This window comes from Bos javanicus, chromosome 3 (assembly GCF_032452875.1).
Source record: "Bos javanicus breed banteng chromosome 3, ARS-OSU_banteng_1.0, whole genome shotgun sequence".
Lineage (NCBI taxonomy): Eukaryota > Metazoa > Chordata > Mammalia > Artiodactyla > Bovidae > Bos > Bos javanicus.
Genome location: NC_083870.1, coordinates 217,504 through 237,828, shown reverse-complemented (window position 1 = coordinate 237,828; position 20,325 = coordinate 217,504). Strand labels below are relative to the sequence as shown.

At 39.2% G+C, this 20,325-nt stretch overlaps 1 protein-coding gene across 2 annotated transcripts; it reads left to right on the top strand.

The window, feature by feature from the left end:
* The first annotated feature begins 7,703 nt into the window (after positions 1–7,703).
* LOC133236941 (alpha-1,3-mannosyl-glycoprotein 4-beta-N-acetylglucosaminyltransferase C-like) lies at positions 7,704–20,149 on the top strand. Of its 2 annotated transcripts, none has more exons than XM_061399250.1 (4): positions 7,704–8,113; positions 14,303–14,476; positions 16,057–16,210; positions 18,909–20,149. In XM_061399250.1, the coding sequence occupies exons 2-4, from the start codon at positions 14,369–14,371 to the stop codon at positions 20,042–20,044; spliced, it is 1,398 nt and encodes a 465-aa protein (XP_061255234.1). In that variant the 5' UTR covers positions 7,704–8,113; positions 14,303–14,368; the 3' UTR covers positions 20,045–20,149. The 2 variants fall into 2 exon arrangements, with proteins under 2 accessions (XP_061255234.1, XP_061255227.1); XM_061399243.1 differs by having other exon boundaries at positions 7,712–8,113; positions 16,054–16,210.
* The last annotated feature ends 176 nt before the right edge of the window (positions 20,150–20,325 follow it).

Sequence of the window (20,325 nt, the reverse complement as noted above, 5' to 3'; positions counted from 1 at the left end):
TTGTTGTCCCCCTTCTCCTCTTGTCCTCAATCTTTCTCAGCATCAGGGTCTTTTCCGATGAGTCAGCTCTTCACACCGGGTGGCCAAAGTATTAGAATTTCAGCTTCAACGCCAATCCTTCCAATGAATATTCAAGGTTGATTACTTTTAGGATTAAATTGTTTGATCTTGCTGTCAAAGGGACTTTCTCAAGTCTTCTCCAGCACTACAGTTAAAAAGCATCAATTCTTCAACACTTAGCCTTCTTTATGGTCTAACTCTCACTTTCATGACTACTGAAAAAAGCTATAACTACCATAGCTTTGACTACATAGACCTTTGTCAGTGAAGTGATGTCTCTGCTTTTTAATACACTGTTGAGGTTTGTCATGGCTTTTCTTCCAAGGAGCAATTCTTATAAGTAGTGTTATACCAAATATTTTATAAAATCAAAGCCAAATAGATAACTATTAAAGTTAACTCTTTCTATTTGGATTTGTAGAATAGCATCTCAGTAGAAGAGATTTATACAGGAAGAGGGATTTACCTGAAATTTCAGAGTTTGCAGAGTTATAATTATTTTTTTTAAACCAGACATGCTCCCACTTAACCAGAAAACGTAATGACCTAATTTATACGGAAAAGATGTTAAGCAAACATGCACAAACCCACTTAACATGCCATGAGAAATGGATGCGTTGTTTAATTCACTTCAAGCTCATAGCAAACATTTTTTGTTGCTTAGTAAAATAGGAGCTCCAATATATTTGCCTTCATAGTATTGAAAACTTATAAGCACACAATACTTGTATCCTTGAGTAGGTGATTACTGGGGAGAAACTCTGTATTGATAAACTTTCTCCTTCTGCCTAGCAACCATTAATTTACTTTGTCTCTATAGATTTACATTCTAGACATTTCATATAATTGGAATTATACAATTTGTAGCCTTTTGTGTCTGGCTTCTTTCACTTAGTATAATGTTTTCAAGGTTTGCACCTTGAATGTTAAGCATTTAATTCCTTTTTAGAGTGAATAATATTTCATCGAATGGAATATCATATTTTGTTTATCCACATATTAATTGATGAACATTTGGATTGCTCCTACTTTGGGAGTACTTTGAGTAATGATGCTATGAACATTCATGAAGACATTTTTCTGTGGATGTAGTTTCATTTCTCTAAGGTATATACCTAGGGATGGATTTGCTGGATCATATGATAATTATATATTTAACCTTTGGAGAAACTGCCATACTGTTTTCCTAAGTGGCTGTACCATTTAAAGTTCCTATCACTAATACGTAAATGTTCCAGCTTCTCCATATCCTCAGCAACACTTACTGTTTTCCATTTTTTTTTTAAACATGGCTATGCTAGTGGATATAAATTAATGCCTCATTGTGATTTTAAGTTGAATTTCCCTAGTGACTAATGAATGTTGAGCATATTTTCATGTGCTTATTACCCATTTGTATATCTTTTTGGGAGAAATGTCTATTCAGATACTTTGCCAATTCCTAAGTGGGTTTTCAACTTATTGTAAAAGTTCTTCATATCATCTGGCTCCTAGTCCTTTATCAGATACATGATTGACAAAAATGTTTTCTTCCATTCCATAGGTCCTCTTTTTCACTTTCTTCTGTGTCCTTTGAAGCACAAAGATTTTAAATTCTGAAGTCCAATTAATTTTCTCCTTTCATTGCTTTTGGTTTAGTGTCATAGCTAAATATTATTGCCTGATCCAATGTCATAAACATTTACATCTATGTTTTTTTCCAAGAGTTTTTCAGTTTAACCCCTAAATTTATTTTAAAAAATCTATTTTGAGTCAATTTTTGTATATGAAATGAGATGGGGGTTCTAACTTTATTCTTTCACTTGTGGATATTCAGGTGTTCCAAGATCAGTAGTTGAAAAGTCTATTCTTTCCCATTTTATTGTCTTCAAAATTTCTAAACTGTCTTCCATTCCATTTATCTACCTGTCCTCATGCTAGTACCGCACTGTCTTGATTACTAGAGCTTTGTAGTAAGTTTTGAGATCAGAAAGTTTGAGTCCTCTAACTTTGTTTTATTTTCTACTTTTCCCCCTAGATAGTTTTTGCAATTCTGGGTCCCTTCGGTTCAGTTGAGTTCAGTTGCTCAGTTGTGTCCAAGTCTTTGCGACCCCATGAATCGCAGCACACCAGGCCTCCCTGTCCATCACCAACTCCTGGAGTGCACCCAGACTCACATCCATCGAGTCAGTGATGCCATCCAGCCATTTCATCCTCTGTCGTCCCCTTCTCCTCCTGCCCCCAATACCTGCCAGCATCAGAGTCTTTTCCAATGAGTCAACTCTTCACATGAGGTGGCCAAAGTACTGGAGTTTCAGCTTTAGCATCATTCCTTCCAAAGAAATCCCAGAGCTGATCTCCTTCAGAATGGACTGGTTGCATCTCCTTGCAGTCCAAGGGACTCTCAAGAGTCTTCTCCAACACCACAGTTCAAAAGCATCAATTCTTCGGCACTCAGCCTTCTTCACAGTCCAAATCTCACATCCATACATGACCACTGGAAAAATCATAGCCTTGACTAGACAGACCTTTGTTGGCAAAATAATGTCTGTGCTTTTTAATATGCTATCTGGGTCCCTTACATTTCCATATAAATTTAAAAATACAAATAGTGGTATATATATGTGTGTGTATATATATATATATATGTATATGTATGTATGCATGTATGCTCAGTTGCTTAGGTTGTGTCTGATTCTTTGTGACTCTACAGACTGTAGCCCACTAGGCTCCTCTGTTCTTAGGATTCTCCAGGTAAAAATACTAGAGGAGGTTGCCATGCCCTCCTCCAGGGTATCTTCCTGACCCAGGGATTGAACCTGCATCTCCTGAATTTCCAGCATTGCAGGAAGATTCTTTATTGCTGAGATACCTGGGAAGCCCATGTATAAGTATATACAGATATTACGTGTGTGTGTGTGTGTGTGTGTATTGGTCTCTGCCTCTGACTCCTGACACAGAGCTTATAAAACACTTTTAATTTCCTTAATGATAGGAATGTTTTTGTTTCAATGAGGTGACTCTTGATGGGCTCCTGGGTGGAGGTTAGTCACCAGAAAGACCAAGTCATGACTGGAAACTCGAGACTTGCAGTTCTATAACCTCCCTATCCTCTAGGGAGGAGGTGGCTAGAGGTTGAGTCAATTGTCAGTCATGCCTAAGCAGTTAAGCCTTCATACACATCCCTGACTGGGGGGTTTGGGGAAGTCGCTGGCTGGCTAGCGCCTCCACGTGGTGGAAGGACGGCGCACCCGACCCCACAGAGATGAGAGCTCTGCCCCCAGGGCCCTCATCCTGTGTTCCTTTTATCTGGTGACTCCTCTGTGTCCTCTATTACACAGTAAACTGGTAAATACAATGAATTTCTTCCTTGAGTTCTATGAGCCATTCTAGTGAAGAATGGAATGGCTCATAGAATCATTATATGGCTCATAGAATGGAATGATGAGGGAGTTGTGGCAGAGGCCAATTTATAGCCAGTTGGTCAGAAGTACCAGAGGTGCATACTTGTGGCTGGCACCTGAACTGGGAAGCAGTCTTGTGGGACTGAATTCTTAAACTGTGGAATCTGACACTAATTCCTCAGTAGACAGTGTCAGAATTGAGTTTAATTGCTTGGTGTGGAAAAACCCACACATCTGGTGGTAGAAGTGAAGTGTGAGCAAACTAGAAGAAGAAACAGAATTGTTTTGTTTTAGAATTTGATAGTGGATGACATTATATTTGCATTAAAAGCAAAGGAGAAAAGGAAAGATATAAACATCTGAATGCAGAGTTCCAAAGAATAGCAAGAAGAGATAAGAAAGCCTTCTTCAGCGATCAATGCAAAGAAATAGAGGAAAACAACAGAATGGGAAAGACTAGGGATCTCATCAAGAAAATCAGAGATACCAAAGGAACATTTCATGCAAAGATGGGCTCGATAAAGGACAGAAATGGTATGGACCTAACAGAAGCAGAAGATATTAAGAAGAGATGGCAAGAATACACAGAAGAACTGTACAAAAAAGATCTTCATGACCCAGATAATCATGATGGTGTGATCACTGACCTAGAGCCAGACATCCTGGAATGTGAAGTCAAGTGGGCCTTAGAATGCATCACTACGAACAAAGCTAGTGGAGGTGATGGAATTCCAGTTGAGCTATTTCAAATCTTGAAAGATGATGCTGTTAAAGTGCTGCACTCAATATGCCAGCAAATTTGGAAAACTCAGCAGTGGCCACAGGACTGGAAAAGGTCAGTTTTCATTCCAATCCCAAAGAAAGGCAATGCCAAAGAATGCTCAAACTACTGCACAATTGCACTCATCTCACCTGCTAGTAAAGTAATGCTCAAAATTCTCCAAGCCAGGCTTCAGCAATATGTGAACCATGAACTTTCTGATGTTCAAGCTGGTTTTAGAAAAGGCAGAGGAACCAGAGATCAAATTGCCGACATTCGCTGGATCATGGAAAAAGCAAGAGAGTTCCAGAAAAACATCTATTTCTGCTTTATTGACTATGCCAAAGCCTTTGATCGTGTGGATCACAATAAACTGTGGAAAATTCTGAAAGAAATGGGAATACCAGACCACCTGACCTGCCTTTTGAGAAATCTGTATGCAGGTCAGGAAGCAACAGTTAGAACTGGACATGGAACAACAGACTGGTTCCAAATAGGAAAAGGAGTTCGTCAAGGCTGTATATTGTCACCCTGCTTATTTAACTTCTATGCAGAGTACATCATGAGAAACGCTGGACTGGAAGAAACACAAGCTGGAATCAAGATTTCCGGGAGAAATATCAATAACCTCAGATAGGCAGATGACACCATCCTTATGGCAGAAAGTGAAGAGGAACTAAAAAGCCTCTTGATGAAAATGAAAGTGGAGAGTGAAAAGTTGGTTTAAAGTTCAACATTCAGAAAATGGAGATCATGGCATCCGGTCCCATCACTTCATGGCAAATAGATGGGGAAACAGTGGAAACAGTGTCAGACTTTTTGGGGGGGGCTCCAAAATCACTGCAGATGGTGACTGCAGCCATGAAATTAAAAGACGCTTACTCCTTGGAAGGAAAGTTATGACCAATCTAGATAGCATATTCAAAAGCAGAGTCATTACTTTGCCAACAAAGGTCCGTCTAGTCAAGACTATGGTTTTTCCTGTGGTCATGTATGGATGTAAGAGTTGGACTGTGAAGAAGGCTGAGTGCTGAAGAAGTGATGCCTTTGAACTGTGGTGTTGGAGAAGACTCTTGAGAGTCCCTTGAACTGCAAGGAGATGCAACCAGTCCATTCTGAAGGAGATCAGCTCTGGGATTTCTTTGGAAGGAATGATGCTAAAGCTGAAACTCCAGTACTTTGGCCACCTCATGTGAAGAGTTGACTCATTGGAAAAGACTCTGATGCTGGGAGGTTTGGGAGCGGGAGGAGAAGGGAAGGACAGAGGATGAGATGGCTGGATGCCATCACTGACTCGATGGATGTGAGTCTGGGTGCACTCCGGGAGTTGGTGATGGACAGGGAGGCCTGGCGTGCTGCGATTCATGGGGTCGCAAATAGTCGAACACGACTGAGTGACTTATCTGATCTGATCTGATCTGACATTCTATTTAGGGCTTCCCTGCTGGCTCAGTGGTAAATAATTCACCTGCCAATGCAGGAGATGCAGATTGGATCCCCAGGTCAGGAAGATCCCATGCGAATGGAAATAGCAACTCACTCCAGTATTCTTGCCTGGAAAATTCCATGGGCATAGGAGCCTGCAGACTATTGTCCATGGGGTTGCAAAAACAGTCAGACACAACTTAGCAACTAAACAACAGCAACAAAATTATAACTGTATATCAATTTGAAAAGGGTTGTCATCTCAACAATTCAAAAACTTGTAATTTTCTTTTTGGCTCATCAGTACTTAACATTAATGAACAACCACAAGCAAATTTAGTCTTTCCAAGACATACTCTTCTGTCATTACCAGTCTAAGCATCTAACAACCTATTGGGATATAGATGTTCAAAACAATCCCATTGGTTTGAGGCGAGAACTAGCATTGCAGAGTTTTCCTGGAAGATGATTTACGCAATGAAGTGGCCAAAAAATCACTGCTTATGTCCAATACCTGACATTCCTTTTCTATTCTATACCCCAGAAACATTTCTTTGAAACACAGAAAATCCATAAATGGTGACAGCCTGTCACATATGTCATCAGCCATTTTATCTCTTTGAAGTTGTGATGGTGTCATAACTCCACTAAGTTAAGCCCAGAAAACTTCCAGCCACTGAGGAAATATATTTATTTAAAAAAGATGACATGGGTGATTTTTTTTTCTCTTCTGCATCTTGTCCATCAAATTCTCTGTAACCCTTGGAACTCCTCATCATAATTTCCTCTAAATATCCAAATACATCAACAACTCTGCATCAGACACAGAACAAACAGTGCATTTCTATTCTCTGAGGAAAACAGTGGTACCTGTCAGTCTCCTACCCTAGCCTTGGCCCAGGCCCAGCCTCACTCTACCAAGGAGAGAACCAATCGTCATCGAGGACATGTTGAAGAGAAGGCCTCAACCTGTACCACCCGTGAGATTGTTTCAAGCCCAAGTGGTGGCCATGCTCCGCCCTGTCTTCACCTTTTCCAGGCCTAGGATATTCCCTCCTCCTGTTGAGTCTTCACACCCAGAGCTCTTTCTGATCATTTTTGCTGCTGCTGCTGCTGCTTAGTTGCTTCAGTTGTGTCCAACTCTGTGCGACCCTATCGGCTGCACTCTGCCAAGCTCCTCTGTCCATGGGGTTCTCTAGACAACAGTACTGGGATGGGTTGCCATTCCCTCCTCCAGGGGATCTTCCAGACGCAGGGACTGAACCTGGGGTCTCCTACAGTGCAGGCAGATTCTTTACTGCTGAACCACCAGGGAAGCCCCTTTCTGTCCTTTACTCATAACATTATTCTTTTAGAATGGTTTTTGGTTACAAGGTGAAGAAACAGAAATGTATAAAGGGGAGAATATGGATCAAGAAAATGAGGAAGTGGAAGGGGAAAAACAGTCAATGAAAAGGAAGGGGAAGATAGAATCTTAGTATCTTGAGTAAAAGGCTTTATCAAAGAAACATCATCACCAAATAAAGCTGGTTCTTATTACAGATCTAGTTCTTTTGGAAAGATATTCTTAAAAAGTGGACACTGTCAATCTGGGCTTATAAATGTATTCTATTGCCATCATTTTTCCTTAGATAGTGACTAGTGTTTATTTTATCCAGAGCAATCTGAGAATGATGGGAGGTGAGGGTTAGAAACACAGATTTAGGGCATTAATAAGGATAAAAAAAGATGACAAGATAAAGAGGAGGGAGATTTTTAGGAAAAAAATAAGATGTCTAGGATAAGTGGGAATTAGAAGTTACCCAAGGAAAGTGAAAATGGTAAATTTGCATAGATAGATTTACCTCTTCTCTAAACTCTGAGAGATTGCCATGTTTAATAAATTCTGTTGCCCAAAAGACTTTCTTGGGGAATTTAGTGGGTTGACTTTTGTTGCCATAAAGCTAAATTCCAATCCACTCTTTTCATTTTGATTCAAGATGTTCACCAGATGTTAACCAAAGGTTATCTCTGACCATTAAGATTGAGTAATCTTTATTCTTTTTTTTTTTCTTGGTAATCAATTCAATGTTTTACATTGAACATGTATCATACTTAACTGGGGAAAATGCCAACAAAACTTTTATTTGGAGAAAAAGGTGGCCCACATAGAGACCACAGTTCTGAATCTAAGTCAGAATCTGGAGAAGCTGATATCAGAACTTTCTCACAGTTTCCCTGGGGACCCTTACCAAGGAGCTGGTGCTTGGCATGGTAAACAGGGCTCATTCAGGTAGAACAATGGTTGTCAGGGGGGGTGTCACCTGAGAGCCTGGCCAACTTTGTCTTACCTCATAGCATGCATACTCTTGCCCATCACAACCCCCTAAACATTATATTTTCTTCTTCTTGACTTTAGGGAAAGTCCTGAACACTTAAGAGGTATGGAACTGAGTGCCTGTGCACCCAGAAAAAAGTCTCAGATGGAACTACAGCTCCAGTTAAGGTGAGGATGTTCATGTGTTGTGGCTGAAACAAATATGTGTATGTAAATTTCATAGTGTCTCCCCTGAAGCCTTCAGGGAATGGAAGCCTCAGAATGGAAGCCTTAGAAAGGGTGATTATCTCTTAGATCTCTGACTTGATCCCATTCATAGCTTATCTCAGATCCTTAATAAATGCCTATGTTAGTCAGGGTTCTCCAGAAAAGCAAAACTAATAGGATAAATATAGAGAGATAGATAATGTAAAAGTAGATTTATTAAGAGGGATTGGCTCACGTCCTACAATTTGTTAGAGGCTTAGAGGCTTAGAGGCTAAGACTCACAATTTCCTGTCTTCAACTAGAAGGCCAGGAAAGCTGGTGATGTGGTTCTAGCAAAACACGAAGGCCCAAGAACAAGGGGAATCTAAATCCAAAGGAATGAGAGTCAAAAGTGCCATGTCTAAGAAAATGTATCTCCCAGCTTAAGCAGAGAGCAGATCAACATAAACATTATGGGAGCTCCAGAAGAAAGAGGAGAGAAAGAGGCAGAGAGAATATCTGAAGAATAATGGCTTAAATCTTCCCAAATTTGATGAATTTAAGCATCCAAGAGGCTCAACACACTCCTAAAAGACCCACACTGATATATATTATAATCAAACTTTCAAAAGTCAGAAAGAAAGAGAATCTTGAAAGCAGCAAGAGGGAAGTGAATTATTAGACACAAGTGATCCTCAATAAGATTAGCAACAGATCTCTCATCAAAAGTTTTGGAGGTAGCAAGACAGTGTGCTAATATATTCAAAGTACTAACCCCGCCCCCCTCCCCCCCCCCCCGTCATCCAATAATCCATTATCCAACAAAACTGTCCTTCATAAGTGAAGGAGAAATTAAGACACTACAAGATAAAAGCTGAAGGAGTTTTTGCCACTAGACCGTCCCTGCAAACAATACTCAAGGGAGTCCTCCAAAGTGCAATGAAAGGACACTAGACAGTAACTCAAAGACATGTGGAGAAATAAGGATTTTCAGTAAAGGTAAATATATGGGCAATTATAAAAGCTAATAATATTTTAACGATTTGTAACTGCAGTTTTTTTTTTAAACATGGTTTAACAAACATATTTAAAGAAAAATTGTTAGTGTAAAAGGCTAGCATTATTTTAAACTTTGGTTTGTGACTGCAAACATTATATTCTACACAATTTAAGAGATTAATGCACTTAAAGGCATTATTAGTGTATGTTTTTGGGTACACACTATATTAGGTGTAATTTTATGATATCACCAACTGAAAGGGGTGGGAGTGGAGTTGTAAAGAAGCAGAGTTTTGTACGTTATTACAGTTCAGCCTGTACAAATTCAACTTAATGTTTTAACTTTAGAATGTTAAATGGTAGCTACAAAGAAAATAGCTAGACACAAAGGTGGACACAAGAGGAAATGATAAGATAACTGAAATGTGTCACTATTAAAAAAATTAACGAAATGAAAAAGTGGCCATAAATCAGGAGATGAGGGACAAAAAAACTATAAGGTATTTAAAAAACACATAATAAGAAAGGCAACAGTATCTCCTAATGAGTAACTACTTTAAATGTAAATAGATTGGACCCTCTGATTAAAAGACAGATATTGGTAGGGTGGATAATAAATATACTCCAACTATGTGCTGTCTCGTAGTTGGAGACTCATTTTAGATACAGAGATAAAAAAAGGTTGTGAGTAAAAGGATGGAAAAAGATATTCCATGCAAATAGAAAACCAAAGAGAATAAGGGTAGCTATACTAATATCTAATATACTAATATTGGGCTTCCCTAGTGGCTCAGTTGGTAAAGAATCTGCCTGCAAAGTGGGAGACCTGGGTGCGATCTCCAGGTTGGGAAAATCCCCCTGGTGAAGGGAAGGGCTACCCCTCCAGTATGCTGGCCTAGAGACTGTATAGTCCGTGGGGTCGCAAAGAGTCAGACATGACTAAGCGACTTTCACACTAATATCGTACACTTTCACACTAATATAAGACAAAATAGACTTCATTTTTTCTTTTTAAAAAATTTTAATTAGAGGACAATTGCTTTACAATATTGTGTTAGTTTCTGCTATACATCAACATGAATCAGCCATAGGTATACATATATCTCCTCTCTCTTGAACCTCCCCTTCACCTCATTCCCTGACTCTAAGTTGTCACAGAGCACCAGGTCTGAGTTTCCTACATCACACAGCAAATTCACATTGACTATCTATACATATGTTTCAATGTTTTTCAATGTTACTCTTTTAATTCATCCTCTCTCTCATTCTCCCACTGTGTCCACAAATATGTTCTCACTTCTGTCTCTCCATTGCTGCTCTACAAGTATGTTCATCAGTACTATCTATCTACATTTCACATATATGTGCAAATACATGACATTTGTTTTTCTCTTTCTTACTTCAGTCTTTATAATAGGCTGTAGGTTCATCGACCTCATTAGAACTGACTCAAATATGTTGTATATATGTTCTATAACTTCTTTATCCATTCATCAGTCAATGGACATCTAGGTTGCTTCCATGTCCCAGCTATTGTAAATAGTGCTACAATGAACATTCTAGTACATGTGTCTTTTTAAATTATAGATTTCTCAAGGTACATGTTTGGTGGTGGGATTGTTGGGTCATTTGGTAGTTATATTCCTAGTTTTTAAAGTAATCTCCATACTGTTCTCCATAGTGGCTGTATCAATTTACATTCCCATCAACAGTGCAAGAGGATTCACTTTCTACACACACTCTCCAGCATTTATCGTTTGTAGATTTTTTTCATGATGGCCATTTTTTTTTTCATGATGGGTATGAGGTGACACCTAAATGTACTTTAGATTTGCCTTTCTCTAATAATGAGTGAAGTCAAGCATCTTTTCATGTGTTTATTAGCCATCTGTATGTCTTCTTTGGAGAAATGTCTCTTTAGGTTTTCTGTCCACTTTTTGATTGGGTTGTTTGTTTTTCTGGTATTGAGATGCTTATATATTTTGGAGATTTAATTCCTCGCCAGTTGTTTCCGTTGTTATTATTTTCTACCACTTTGAGGATTGTCTTTTCACATTGCTTATAATTTCCTTAATTATGCAAAAGTATTTAAGTTTAATTAGTCCTACTTGCTTATTTTTGTTTTTATTGCCATTATTCTAGGAAGTGGGTCACAGAGGATCTGTGCTAAGAGATGTACTTCCCTTGCTTTTTCCTCTCAGTTCACTTCAGTTACTCACTAGTGTCTGACTCTTTGCGACCCCATGGACTGCAGCATGCCAGGCCTCCCTGTCCATCACCAACTCCCAGAGTTTACTCAAACTCATGTCCATTGAGTCAGTGATGCCATCCAACTATCTCGTCCTCTGTTGTCCCTTTCTCCTCCCGCCTTCAATCTTTCCCAGCATCAGGGTATTTTCCAATGAGTCAGTTCTTTGCATCAGGTGGCCAAAGTATTGGAATTTCAGCTTCAACATCAGTCCTTCCAATGAATATTCAGGACTGATTTCCTTTAGGATGAACTAGTTGCATCTCCCTGCAGTCCAAGGGACTCTCAAGAGTTTTCTCCAATACCACAGTTCAAAAGCACCAATTCTTTGGCTCTCAGCTTTCTTTATAGTCCAACTCTCACATCCATACATGACTACTGGAAAAACCATAGCCTTGACTAGACAGACCTTTATTGGCAAAGTAACATCTCTGCTTTTTAATATGCTCTCTAGGTTGGTTATGACTTTCCTTTCAAGGAGTAAGCATCTTTTAATTTCATGGCTGCAGTCACCATCTGCAGTGATTTGGAGCCCAAAACAATAAAGTCTCTCACTGTTTCCACTGTTTCTCCATCTATTTGCTATGAAGTGATGGGACCGGATGCCATGATATTCGTTTCCTGAATGTTGAGCTTTAAACCAACTTTTTCACTCTCCTTTTTCACTTTCATCAAGAGGCTGTTTGATTCTTCTTCGCTTTCTGCCATAAGGGTGGTGTCATCTGCATATCTGAGGTTATTGATATTTCTCCCAGAAATCTTGATTCCAGCTTGTGCCTCATCCAGCCCAGCATTTCTCATGATGTACTCTGCATAGAAGTTAAATAAGCAGGGTGATAATATACAGCCTTGATGTACTCCTTTTCCTATTTGGAACCAGTCTGTTGTTCCATGTCCAGTTCTAACTGTTGCTTCCTGACCTGCATACACATTTCTCAAGAGGCAGATCAGGTGGTCTGGTATTCCCATCTCTTTCAGAATTTTTCACAGTTTATCATGATCCACACAGTCAAAGGCTTTGGCATAGTCAATAAAGCAGAAATAGATGCTTTTATGGAACTCTCTTGCTTTTTCCATGATCCAGCGGATGTTGGCAATTTGATCTCTGGTTCCTCTGCCTTTTCTAAAACCAGCTTTGAACATCAGGAAGTTCACGGTTCACATATTGCTGAAGCCTGGCTTGGATAATTTTGAGCATTACTTTACTAGCATGTGAGATAAGTGCAATTGTGCGGTAGTTTGAGCATTCTTTGGCATTGCCTTTCTTTGGGATTGGAATGAAAACTGACCTTTTCCAGTCGTGTCTCCACTGCTGAGTTTTCCCAATTTGCTGGCATATTGAGTGCAGCACTTTCACAGCATCATCTTTCAGGATTTGAAATAGCTCAACTGGTATTCCATTCCCTCCACTAGCTTTGTTCGTAGTGATGGTTTCTAAGGCCCACTTGACTTCACATTCCAGGATGTCTGGCTCTAGGTGAGTGATCACACCATCGTGATTATCTGGGTCATGAAGATCTTTTTTTGTACAGTTCTTCTGTGTATTCTTGCCGCCTCTTCTTAATATCTTCTGTTTCTGTTAGGTCCATACCATTTCTGTCCTTTATTGAGCCCATCTTTGCATGAAATGTTATTACCAAATTCAGACTTAAATTGAAGAAAGTAGGGAAAACCACTAGACCATTCAGGTATGACCTTAATCAAATCCCTTATGATTATACAGTGGAAGTGAGAAATAGATTTAAGGGCCTAGATCTGATAGATAGAGTGCCTGATGAACTATGGAATGAGGTTTGTGACATTGTACAGGAGACAGGGATCAGGACCATCCCCATGGAAAAGAAATGCAAAAAAGCAAAATGGCTGTCTGGGAGGCCTTACAAATAGCTGTGAAAAGAAGAGAAGCAAAAAGCAAAGGAGAAAAGGAAAGATATAAGCATCTGAATGCAGAGTTCCAAAGAATACCAAGAAGAGATAAGAAAGCGTTCCTCAGCTATCAATGCAAAGAAATAGAGGAAAACAACAGAATGGGAAAGACTAGAGATCGCTTCAAGAAAATTAGAGATACCAAGGGAACATTTCATGCAAAGATGGGCTCGATAAAGGACAGAAATTGTATGGACCTAACAGAAACTAAACTTACTCTTACCGTATGATCCAGCAATTGTGCTCCTTAGTGTTTGCCCAAAAGAGTTGAAAATTCATGTCCACACAAAAGCCTGCATACAGATCTTTATAGCAGCCATAGTCATAATTGCTGAAACTTGGAAGCAACCAAGACGTCCTTCAACAGGTGAAAGGATAGACTGTGGTAATCCAGATACTGGAATATTATTCAGTGCTAAAAAGAAATAAGCTATGAAGTAATGAAAAGGAATGGAGGTACCTTAAACACATATTACCAATTGAAAGAAGTCAATATGAAAAGACTACACACCATGTAATCCCAACTTTCTGGAAAAGGAAAAACTATGGAGACAGTTAAAACATAAGTGGGGATTGGGTAGTAGGTAAAAGAATGAATAGGTAGATTACAGAGGATTTCTAGGGCAGAAAATACTCTGAATGATATTAAAATGGTAGATACATGTCATTTATACATTTGTCTAAACCCATAGAATGTACAACACCGAGAATGAACCTCAGTGTAAACTGTGGACTTTGAGGAATAATGACATGTCAATGTGGATTAATCAATTGTAACAAATGTATCACTCTGGGGAGTGGTGTTGATGATGCATATGTAAGGGCAAGGGGGTAAATGGAAAATCTCTGTTTTTTCAATTTTGCTGTAGACTTAAAACTGCCCTAAAAATTATCTTTAAAAAAGAATGTTAATTACACAAGTAAGCTGTATTTTCTTGATTAATTAGCAAAATATCATTATCAAATGAAAAATTTTCTCAATACTGTGTAAATTGCAGATTATAAGTATACATCCAAGGATCACAGATTGAGAGCCAGCTGTACAAGCTCCCCATGTTGGTACCATGAAAGATGTCCTATGGATACTCATTGTTATTGCAATAGTGATGGTGTTCCCAATATTTCTTTTCATTAAAGAAAACCCCTTTGATACTGCAAGTTTCCTGTCTTTGGTAAGTACCAGAGAGTATGGATGGGGTAAAGTTGAAATCCCTGGACTAGAAAAAAAGCAGGACATTAAGTGTCTATTTGTGTGAAATTATCACTAAATAGTAGACACTTGAAGAAAGTGAAAGTGAAGTCACTCACTTTCTGAGTGTCTGACTCTTTACAACCCCATGGACTGTAGTAGGCCAGGCTCCTCTGTTCATGGGATTTTCCAGGCAAGAATACTGGAGTGGGTTGTCATTTCCTTCTCCAGGGGATCTTCCTGACCCAGGGATCGAACCTGGGTCTCCCACATTACCGGCAGACTCTTTACCGTCTGAGCCACCAGGGAATCCCAGACACTCAAAAAAGAAAGATAACAAATCTTAAGGACTCAATATATCATTTTTCTTTGATGGAAAGAGTAAGGGATATAGCACTCTGAAAAGAGAGAATTCAGGGCTGGGAAGAAATAACACTGTTTAATGTTTACTTAAAGCTGTCCTCCCCTCCTTTTTTTAACAGCAATTGATAAGGTAGAAAATATTTTCCTTGTTTAAAAAAAATTAGAAAATTTCCGTTGGTTTCAAAGTTATACATTTCCCCCCAGTTTTATACAATAGGATCTCAAACCTCAGGGAAGTTGTCATTTCCCCAAGCCAAAAAAATTCTAGGGAGTTGGGCTTCCCTGGTGGCTTAGACGGTAAAGAATCTGCCTGCCATGCAGGAGATGCAGGTTTGATCCCTGCGTGGGGAAGAGCCCCTGGAGAAGGGACAGGCTACCCACACCAGTATTCTTGCCTAGAGAATTCCATGGACAGAGAAGCCTGGCTGGCTACAGTCCATGGAGTCGCAAAGAGTCGGACATGACTAACTGATTAACACTTTCACTTTCAAGAAAACTTCACCAGAAAACAGTAACAGCAAAGAAGCAAAGGGAGAGTGGTGAATGAATTTGGAAGGGTGAAGTGCCACCAATGGGAAGGAGTTTAGACTGGGGCATTGGGGTAGTATTACCTTGACTCCCATCATTCTAAAGGAGACAAGGTTGTCTCCTGTATCTCTTGGGGTTCCCAGGTGGTGCAGTGGTAAAGAATCCACCTGCTAATGGAGGAGATGCAGGAGACATGCGTTCAATCCCTGGGCCAGTAATATCCCCTGGAGAAGGAAATGGAAACCCACTCCAGTACTCTTGCTGGAAAAATCTCACGGACAGAGAGGAGTTGGACATGACTAAACAACTGAGGACTCCTGTATCTCTCACACCTAACATATTTTGCCCTTCATGGGATTAAGTGACCCATGTCAGACTGTAGTCATAAAGGTGATTGTGGGTGAAAAATAGCATAGACTGACATTATCTCATTCCCTACATAAAATGGAAGATAACTAAAGTAATACCATCTCCCTTTGCTCCAGGACCCATAACCTATACAAGAACCTCTGGTGTAAAACTTTTTCAGAAGATAAGTAAGAAACTGAAATGAGCCCTGAGCAAGCTGCCCTCTGTCCTGGAGACAGGTTATTATGTTGTACAAAGGGGAATCCAGGCATTATTCTCACAAGGCATGAACGTTATAGGTGAGACTTACCCTTTTCTCAGCAGGAAAAGGAGATGGTAGCTTGGCAGAGAGCCCGGATGCAGATCAGCCCTAGTAGAACAAACCACCTGGAAACCTTCAAAGATATTCAGAAAAACTCAGAACCACTCAAAAATGTGAATTCCTGTATCTTGATTGGAGCTCCTCCTCTGAAAAAAAGTGAGTGTGCTCAAGAGGCTATGTGATGCAGGGGCAGGTTAGGTAAGGGTATATAGAGAAGGCAGGTGTAAAGCAAAAGGGACCTATGACAGCATTTGACACAGATCACTCTCTTTCAACATTCTTTAATTGCTTCCAAGGATCCTAGATTCTTATGATTTTCCTCTAAATTTCTTGATAGTTCCTCACTCTCATGCTGATTTATCTTCTGTTTCCAGCATCTAAATGTTAATATACCCCAGAGCTCAGTCCTTATCTAGACTTACTTTTTAAAAGTTGAAATATAGTTGATTTACAATACTGTGTTAGTTTCCTGTGTATAGCATTGTGATTTGATTTTTTTACAGGTTATATTCCATTATGGGTTACAATACCCAACACCTTATAAGCTTAGTTTCTTGGGTAACTCATCCAGTCTCACAGTTTTAAGTATCATCTCTAGCAGCAGCCTATAATTTTGAGGTAAGTATAACTGTTGTCCTCACTGGCCTCTGCTGCAGTAGTATCCCTTTCTCTCTTGTCCCTGATAACCATGCTGGCATCTGTTACTGAAGTCTATGGCTAGCTAGGGAACATGAGAGATTTTAAATCAGGACTTTTAATACTCTTCATAAGGAAAACACTTTTTTCCCCTTTACATTTAAGTGCATTTTTGAGTTGAATGCATTTTGAAATATTGGTATTGAACTCATAATGTGTTTTATCTCTTAAAAATGTTTTAGCTCTGTTCACTAGAGCCTAGAAATGACTTACTACAATGAGCACTCACTATATAAATCCAATTTTTCACTAGAAAGAACTTCCTCTAAAAGGAGTTCCTTGGAAAAAGGCTGACTCAGGTCACAGGCAGGAATTATTCCATATAGAAAGGAAGCTTTTGAATACAACTAAAGTTGTATCAAAAGGGCTCAGGACCCAATTTTAAGAGGCTGATTATATCTGATAATTAATTGTCCTACAAATGATAGGACAATTTGAACATCAATAAAGATAAAATTTCAATGGTATGAAAACCATGAGTACATAGATACATAGAAAACAACAACAACCACCAAAAAGCACAAGTTTTGTCGCCATGGAGAATGTGAGGGAACCAGCTCCTAGCATTATTTTGAAAGCTAGTAAATAAAGGGAAAGAATCAAATATTTATCTCACTTTCCTTATGTGAACTATACTACTTGGTAACCAAGAAGTAGATGAAAGGAATTTTCTTTTTATAGAAGCATTCCAGTTAACAAATGAAGAAGGAATGTTAGCCTTAGAATATCACCATATTGCAACCTCTGGAGTATTAATGAATCTAGACACCGAACTTCAAAGTCTGCTAACATCCTAAAAACAGAAATTACCTGCCATTATGTGCCTTCTGATAGAGGAATGCATCACCAACTCATAAAGTATTATTGCCAGAAAATATAACCTGAATTTGATCAAATACTCATGTCAATATTTTCTACAAACTCTGATCTCTACAAGTTTGTTCTTTTGCCAAAGAATTTGATTTCCTCTCCAATCTCTTTGAGACTGGATTTAATATATTTGAAATGTTCTTCTATGCACTGTTTCCTGTTAGTTTCTATTTGTAGAGTTCTGTTCTTGGTTAAGTTGTTTTTCTTTCGTTATATTGGTTATTCTTGTTTCAAGCTTTATAATCAAATGTTTGATGATTCATCTTTCAAATTAATATTCAAGAATCTAGAATGGATAGATTTTTCATTTGTTCTCGCTAATTGCCATCTCTGTTTGCCACCCTGTTACAGTGGGTTGTGATTAAGAAAGCTTGCCTCATTAGATTGCAGGGAAGCAGTGACATAAGGAGAAAGTAAGGAATGTGGGTAGCTGATTTGGGTGACTAACCCTTTGTCTCTTCTATTAGAGCCCTAAGTCACCTGTGCTATGTCCTCCCTTATCTGCTTAGATAAACTTCTCTGGCAACCTCTATAGTTCTGAATACCTACTTCATGTTCTTCAGGGAACCATACGTAGAACTTTACCATATAAACAAATGCCAGTCAGCTGTGTTATTTCCTTTTTCCCTCTTATGTCTAGAGTTCTTGGCTTCCATTCTTAAGTTCTCTCCAGCCATAGGACTCACACCCTGGCAGATCTCCCACCAGCTACTTGGTGATCACTGGTTCAGTAGTTTTGGAAATAATTCTGTGATTAATTATCCAGGTGACCATCCCAGGGCCCTTTCCTTTGTATTTGGTGGCTCAAACTTAGAATTCTTCTGAGGCTTTTGGAATAAAGATGTATCTGTGCAGTCATTTTCTCTGTGTGTCTTTTGAAATATGAACTCTTATGCTTAGATTTCTCCAATCCTATTTCATATTCTGTCATTCTTGCAGCAATTCATCAAATATTGAAATTCTCTCATGGTAAACTTTCTGGTTTTTCAATGTGATTTTGGGAAGAAGGAGACACAGGTGCAAATGTTTTTAGTCTATCATCTTTATTTCTTCCACAATAGTGTTTCAAAGGTAACACTAAAAAAACCCTCACAACTTGTGATGAAGCATTACTCCTAACATAGTCCATACTCAGGTCTAGTGGGGAGAAAATGTAAAATAGCTATAATAATACAGAGAGTTGGCATATTAGAAAGACATAAGAAAATCTTATAACCTCAACCACAGCAACTATTTCCTTCACTTTCCTACATTGATACAAGTTCTCTTTTTTTACCCTCAATCCTAGGACTGCTGACCATAGGAATTTCCTCAATGAAGCGTCCCCAAAGGAGCTACCTCTTGGACACCCTGGAATCTCTCTTTTATTCTTCCTCCTTATCTGAGCAGAAACACTTCATTGTTCTGGTACACTTGGCAGATCCTGATCCCATGTGGCGTGGTCAAGTGATCTCCAATATCTCAACCATCTTTAAGCCATATATCCAGGCCAGCCAGCTAGTAGTGATTAACACGCCTCTTAAAACCTATCTTCCCTTGAAGAGCCTTAAGAGAAACTTTAATGACACTCCTGCCTATGTAGCCTTCCGTTCCAAGAGGAATATGGATTATGCCTTCCTCATGAACTTTGCTACCAACCACTCTGACTATTTCTTGATGATTGAAGATGATGTGAAATGTGTCCCTGGATTTGTCACCCAGATAGCTACTACAGTGTCTGCCTGGGAAAACAAACCTTGGGTGACTCTGGAATTCTCTCCATTGGGCTTCACTGGAAAACTCTTTCGTACTAAAGACCTCCCTTGTTTTGTTAATTTCCTTCTTCTCTTCTATCAAGAAATGCCCTGTGACTCCCTCCTCTCCCATTTTCATGATCTTCTCATGCAGCAAACACCAGTCCAGTTCCTCCCTTCCCTCTTCCAGCACATGGGCAATTACTTCTCCTTTGAAGGCAAATTCAATAATCTCAAAGATAAAGAGTTTGAAGAGGATGACATTAGTTCTCCCAACAACCCTGCTGCCTCCATCTACACTAGCCTGAAGGCTACCAATGACTCTGTTCCTATGAATGCCTATAGCTTGAATAAGAATTTCTTTTATGCCAAGTCAGCTGAGGCTGGAAGCCATCTGACTGTGGTTTTGGACTCACCTGCTAAAGTGTTCCGAGTTCAAGTGTTGACTGGCTCTGACCTAAAAGGTGAGAATCAGCTGAAAGAGGGACAAATAGAACTTGGCTATGATTTTAATGATCAGATCAATGACTGTGATGACTATATTCTGCTGGGACTACTGGTAAACGGCATCCTAAATAAGCAAGTATTATCTAACAAGTCTGGGAAGAAGGTAAAATGTGTGAGATTGCTAGTGACAGCAACTCCATCCTCTGGAATAATAGTCAGGCACATTAACATCTGGGTTAAGTGAAGTTTAAGTAATATGTAGAGAAGCCATTGGGAGTTCTGGAGTGGTTATACTGGAGGTTAGAGTACACAGAGTTTAAAAAATTAAAGTCTTGAAATTGGCCAAGGACATCCCATTGTTGGGTCCTTTCAATATTATTAATAATAATAATTAATAATAGCATGCTGAAAGGCAGAGTGATGGTAACATCCTTTTGGTACCAGAGAGCCACTAGTGGAAGAAGTAGGCTTGTCAAACCCTTCACTGGTTTTCTATCCAAAAGGATCTACCATCCAAAATTTGTT

Bases quoted from the DNA above. Each gene is read 5' to 3' on its own strand.
- LOC133236941 (XM_061399243.1), top strand. From the start codon at position 14,369: ATGAAAGATGTCCTATGGATACTCATTGTTATTGCAATAGTGATGGTG. The intron at 14,477-16,053 runs GTAAGTACCAGA...CCCTTTTCTCAG, and splicing joins CTGCAAGTTTCCTGTCTTTG to CAGGAAAAGGAGATGGTAGC. The intron at 16,211-18,908 runs GTGAGTGTGCTC...CCTCAATCCTAG, and splicing joins AGCTCCTCCTCTGAAAAAAA to GACTGCTGACCATAGGAATT.